The sequence below is a fragment of the Capra hircus genome, assembly GCF_001704415.2.
Source record: "Capra hircus breed San Clemente chromosome X unlocalized genomic scaffold, ASM170441v1, whole genome shotgun sequence".
NCBI lineage: Eukaryota > Metazoa > Chordata > Mammalia > Artiodactyla > Bovidae > Capra > Capra hircus.
This window is the reverse complement of record NW_017189516.1, coordinates 45,744,921-45,749,851: the sequence shown is the minus strand read 5'-3', so window position 1 is coordinate 45,749,851 and position 4,931 is coordinate 45,744,921. Positions and strand designations below refer to the sequence as shown.

Here is a 4,931-nt window from a genome sequence, read left to right as displayed (position 1 = left end):
GATGGCTCCTGGGGACCGCGCCCAAAGACCCAGTCACCACAACAACTGAACCTGTAGTCCATCCCAGAGGAGAGGGTCAGATACACCTCTCTCCTGAGAGAGGGGCACCCGGGGACATCAGCTGAGGGGCTGACTGCGATCAAGCTCATGGTTTACAGAGCAGGGCACCTCAGGGTTCCGAACCAAGGGAAAGATATGCCCCCAATGGTATCAGGCAATACCTCAAGCTGTGTTTGGTTCTCACGACAGGGATGAAAGCTCTTGGCATCTAGTGGGTAAGGCCAGGGATGCTAGCAAGCATCTTGCAGTGCCCGGGAAAGTCCCCCCTAACAAATGTCACTAGCACCAAGACTGAGACCCCCTGGCACAGAACACACAACAGTCAGAGGACCTGGCTCTGGGCAGTTGGCTCGTCCCTAAAAGCAGCAGGGTGGGCGCGGGGTCCTGAAACCAGTCACCTGGTGATACCAAGGGAGGACTTATACCCTTGCCCCAAGACAACTGACATGCCAGGAGACAATGATTCCTGTCCAGTCCTGAACAAGGGATATGCTTCAGGAACTCTTAGTCAAGGAGTTATTAGTCCTATTTCAATAGATTGTATCTACTGTAATATGTAATTATCATAATTGCTATTGGTCAGAAAAACATTTATTTTATAGTAGTCTGTAATTCAGGAGTTTCACCAATTGATTTTGGATTCTTCTCAGTTGTGACTCTTCAGAATGAATATCCCATTATCATTATGTCTAAATCTAAACATCAAGAGGTTTAAAAAAAAGCTTTTTCAAAAGGCTGGCAGATTTTAAGGCAGTAGTATTAATAGAAAACAATGGCCCATAAAGTATCTAGGACTCAGTCATATCCTTCTAAACCGTCCCTAGGACTGTAGCTACGGTCTACAGTTAAAGTAATCATTTAAACTGTACTGCCAGCACCAGGAAGAATAGTTCTCAACCCTATCAGACACAAACCACCTTTTAAAACAGCTTAATCCTGAACTGCAATTGCCAGACAATATAACTTACCTACCACACACTAAAAGCCCTTTCTGAAATAGCTAGGGAAATAAAAGGGAAGCCCTTACGTCAAAGAATGTCATGTTACCGTGCACATCTCCATGAAAAGCATCAGGCAGGAGATCATGGGAAGAGCCATTGAAGAATTCTGATGCTTGCGCCGAATACAGCCAGTGTCCCTGGAGTCAAGAGGTACAAACTGGGTGTGTTAAACTGAAGATGGACCTCAGGAGCAGTCCTGCCCTTGGGAACAAACAAAAGACTCCCAAGACAGTGGGTAATTCTTGGTGACGTGATCGCCAAGGAAAGAAACGGCCACCTTTCATGACCTTCCCAGCAACTGATTACCATGAAAATTGGTGTGTACTAAAGCCGTACCAAAAAAAAAAAAAAATGGATTTTTACGTTGGCCTCTTGTAGTTTGGGAAGCTTGCTTTCAAGGTTATACGAAAAGAGGGTCTGTCACGGCCAGCCCTTGGAGGAAGTGTGGGCTGTAGGTAATGGAATGATGAGACTGGAATCTGCATGTGCACACCCGGGGAGCAATGCCCTGAGGGCGGGGTGGGACCTGCTTCCAGCCCATCTGCAGCAGCGAGAGGCTAGACCAGCGGTGGCTTTCTCCAAGTCGCAGGTATTTTGTGCTCTGCTTGTTGAGGGGCGGGTTTCTTTCATTTTTAGGTACACTGCTCGCTCCACTGTGGAGTGGGCGCGTTTGCAAGACTGAGTTCATCACCCACTTCCATGTGCTCTTCTTACAGGGTCCCCATCTTGTATGATCATGCAGCAGTCTCTAGAGCAAGCTTTGGATCGCGCAGACTATGTCATTGCAACTGCCCAACAAAGACCTCCGAAAAGGAAATACTCGTCGAGCGGAGAGACATCTCTCCAGGAAAAACTGTATGACATTTATGTTGAAGAATGTGAAAAACAGCCTGAGGTTACGGAGGAATTAAGAAGCAACGTGAACTTGTTAGAGAAGCTCCTTAGGAGAGAGTCGTTGCCCTGTTTGGTGATCAACCTGTACCCAGGAAAGCAGGGCTATTCCCTGATGCTCAAAGGGAAAAATGGATCATATTCAGAGAGCATTCCACTGCCTTATGAAGAAGGAGAACTGCTTGAATACTTGGATGCAGAAGAATTACCTCCTGTTTTGGTGGATCTCCTGGATAAGTCTGCGGTTAATGTTTTTCATCAGGGGTGTGTCATAGCAGAGATACGGGACTATAGGCAGTCCAGTGCTGGGGAACCTCCGCGTTACCAAAGCAGGCATGTTCTCTTACGTCCCACCATGCAGACGTTAGTCTGCGATGTAGAGGCCATAGCCAGCGATGACCAGGACTGGACCGAGGAGGATAAACTTTTGCTTGAGAGCCAACTGATCTTAGCTACAGCAGAACCACTGTGTCTAGACCCTTCTGTATCAGTAGCCTGCACTGAAAACAGACTGCTCTATAACAAACAAAAGCTGAACACTCTTCCCATGAAAAGGAGCCTCAAGAGGTTTTCGGCGCCTGCTCTGAATCGGCAACAGGAGCTGTCCCATTGTCCACCTCCTCCTGAGCTAAGAATCCTGACTTCTTGCAAAAAAATAAGAGAAAGTAAAACAAGTGAGCATCATGGCCTAAAGATTTTTAAAGCAGGCAAGTGTGTAGATACATGGAAACAGAGACCCTGTAACTTGGCCGTCCCTGCTCAAGTGGATGTGCAGAAGTATGCTAAAGGGAAGAAGTCTGTCAGATACGAGGAGTCACAACCAACCCAGGAGGTACTAGGTGATTCTGCAGTTGGATGTGAGGCTGCCTACCAATCCCAGGCAACGAGGTTGACCGTCAGGCAGCCAACTGATAATTCACTTGCCGCTGGAAATGGGTCTGAGAAAGAAGCCACAAGGGAGAGAGAGCCGTGTCTGCCCCAGGCCTCCACAGATGACCAGTTCAAGAGTTTCCTGCCCAGGCCACAGACTGATGCTGGGAGAGTGGTCAGTCGATCCGAGCAGCTGGTCCAGAAGAGCGCCCAGTGTCCAGTGCAGACGTCACCCAGCTCCAGTGGCTCAGCCCATCTCAGGCAGCCTTCTCCAGGGACACAGTCAGCACAGCCTAGGGCTGCATCCATGCGGTCCTCAGTGCCAAACTGGGGAGCCAGACCTCCACCCCCACTCAAGAGACGTCCCTGGAGCCCAGAGAAGAGCTCCTGCGGTGACAGCTTTACCTCACAGCAGGCAGGCAGCTCTCAGGCCCATCCATCTGCTGACCCTGCTCCTCAGCCACCCAGTCTTTCCCAGAGATCGTCTGTGCAGCTGAACAGAGGTAGCTCGCTTCCTGCGGCCACCCTGTCCACCCCAGGTGCGTTACAAAGAACCCCAGACATCCGGGTCACGACCATCTCCCCTGGCCTGAAGGTCATCAGAGTAGTGGGCCCCTTTTGCTGTAACCAGGCTTCAGGGAGAGAGTGTGCCCCTAGGGCCCCCACTCCTGTGGGGATCCAGCCGGGCCAGTGGCCCGCAGGATCTCGGCTACCGAACTGGAGATCCACACCACCGCCGCTGCTTCCTCGTCCTCCTCCCCCTCCTCCCAGAACCATTCAGGTGCTTTTGAAAAATGCTTCGGACCTCAGGCCCTTTGCTCTGGTGGAGGTCCCCCGCAGTTCGCTGGTCTGGAGCAGCCAGCAGCAAGCCCCGCAGCCGTGTGTCTACCAGCTGGTTCCCCAGGGGCCCCCGCAATGGCCTCAGCCACCAGCGGCCCAGGCTTCAGGCACATGGCGTCCAGGGGCACAGACCCCACGGGCACAGGCCCCTCGAACACAAGCCTCAGGGCCACAGTATCTGAGCGCACAGACCCCAGGGCCACAGGGTCAAAGTCCACAGAGTCTGGGTTTACAGGCTCCAGGGGCACAGGGCGCTGCCCGGCCCAACACCCCCATCCATGCCCAGCCAGCAGTGGTCGTTCACCTCCGACGGCAGCAGGACTCCCTGCAGCCCCAGGTGCCCAGGTTGTCTCCACCAGTCTCTGTCCAGAGCCACCCGGGGCCGAGCATCTCGCATCACAGGATCCAGGCCTCACAGGTCCCGTGCCGGCCGATTTACTGGAGGGTGGTACGGTGCCCAGTGGCTGCAGCCCCCACAGCCCCCACCGTGCTGCCCCCTCGGGGCCCCAATCCAGGCAGCCAGACCGCAGGGACCCCGGAGGGAGGCCCCCCAGCCACCCCAAAGCCCTGAGACCTGCCTGGTTTTCTCTCTTAAAAAAAAAAAATCCAAGAGCAGCCACCAAATGAATCCCGAATGCCAACCTCATTTGGGTTTTTTTTAACGTGTCACTATTTTACGTTCTTGGATGTGCAGACCTTCCAAGAGGCACAGTTTTTACATACAAGCCCCGAAGGTCTTTAATAATTAAGCCATGGCTTTGGTGGTGGTTGTGGACAGTTATTTTTTTGTGATATTCTCAAGTGTATCCAGACCCAAACTAGGGTCAGTTTAAACTCCTGAAGCCTTGTTATTTCTCTCAGGCAATAAAACTGTAATACCAAGACAGTAAAAATTAGTATTAACAAGATGACTTTTAAATTTTTAGATGAGTTACTAACACATAAACTGTAGCGCCTTCACTATTTTACATGTCCAGCTCACTGGTGTTCGGTGGGCTCACCTTGTTGTACAACACATCTCTAGGATTCTTTTCTGCTTGCACAAGTGAAACTCTCTCCCCGTGGAGTGCCAACTCCTCGGGTTCCCTCTCCCCCAGCCCCTGCCCCTCCCCTCTACTTTCTGGGTCTCTGAGTCTGGCTGTGGTAGAGTCTTCCTAGAAGTGGGGTCCTGCAGTTGTCATCTTTGGTGAGGGGCTAATTTCACTGAGTATCCTGACTTCAAGGTCCATCCCTGTTAGCATGCCACAGGAAGGTCATGGCTTTTTACAA

The 4,931-nt window shown here is 51.5% G+C and overlaps 1 protein-coding gene and 1 pseudogene across 1 annotated transcript; one reads left to right on the top strand and one right to left on the bottom strand.

The window, feature by feature from the left end:
- Positions 1-1,797: 1,797 nt before the first annotated feature.
- On the top strand, positions 1,798-3,613 carry LOC102188206 (annotated as a pseudogene).
- On the bottom strand, positions 3,580-4,309 carry LOC102187930. Its single transcript, XM_005701018.2, has one exon. It carries the CDS (start codon positions 4,307-4,309, stop codon positions 3,629-3,631), a length of 681 nt encoding a protein of 226 aa, XP_005701075.1. The 3' UTR covers positions 3,580-3,628.
- Between the last annotated feature and the right edge of the window lie 622 nt (positions 4,310-4,931).

What these genes read in the sequence shown, in the direction of transcription:
- LOC102187930 (XM_005701018.2), bottom strand. Translation starts at nt 4,309, where the DNA reads ATGAGGTTGGCATTCGGGATTCATTTGGTGGCTGCTCTTGGATTTTTT.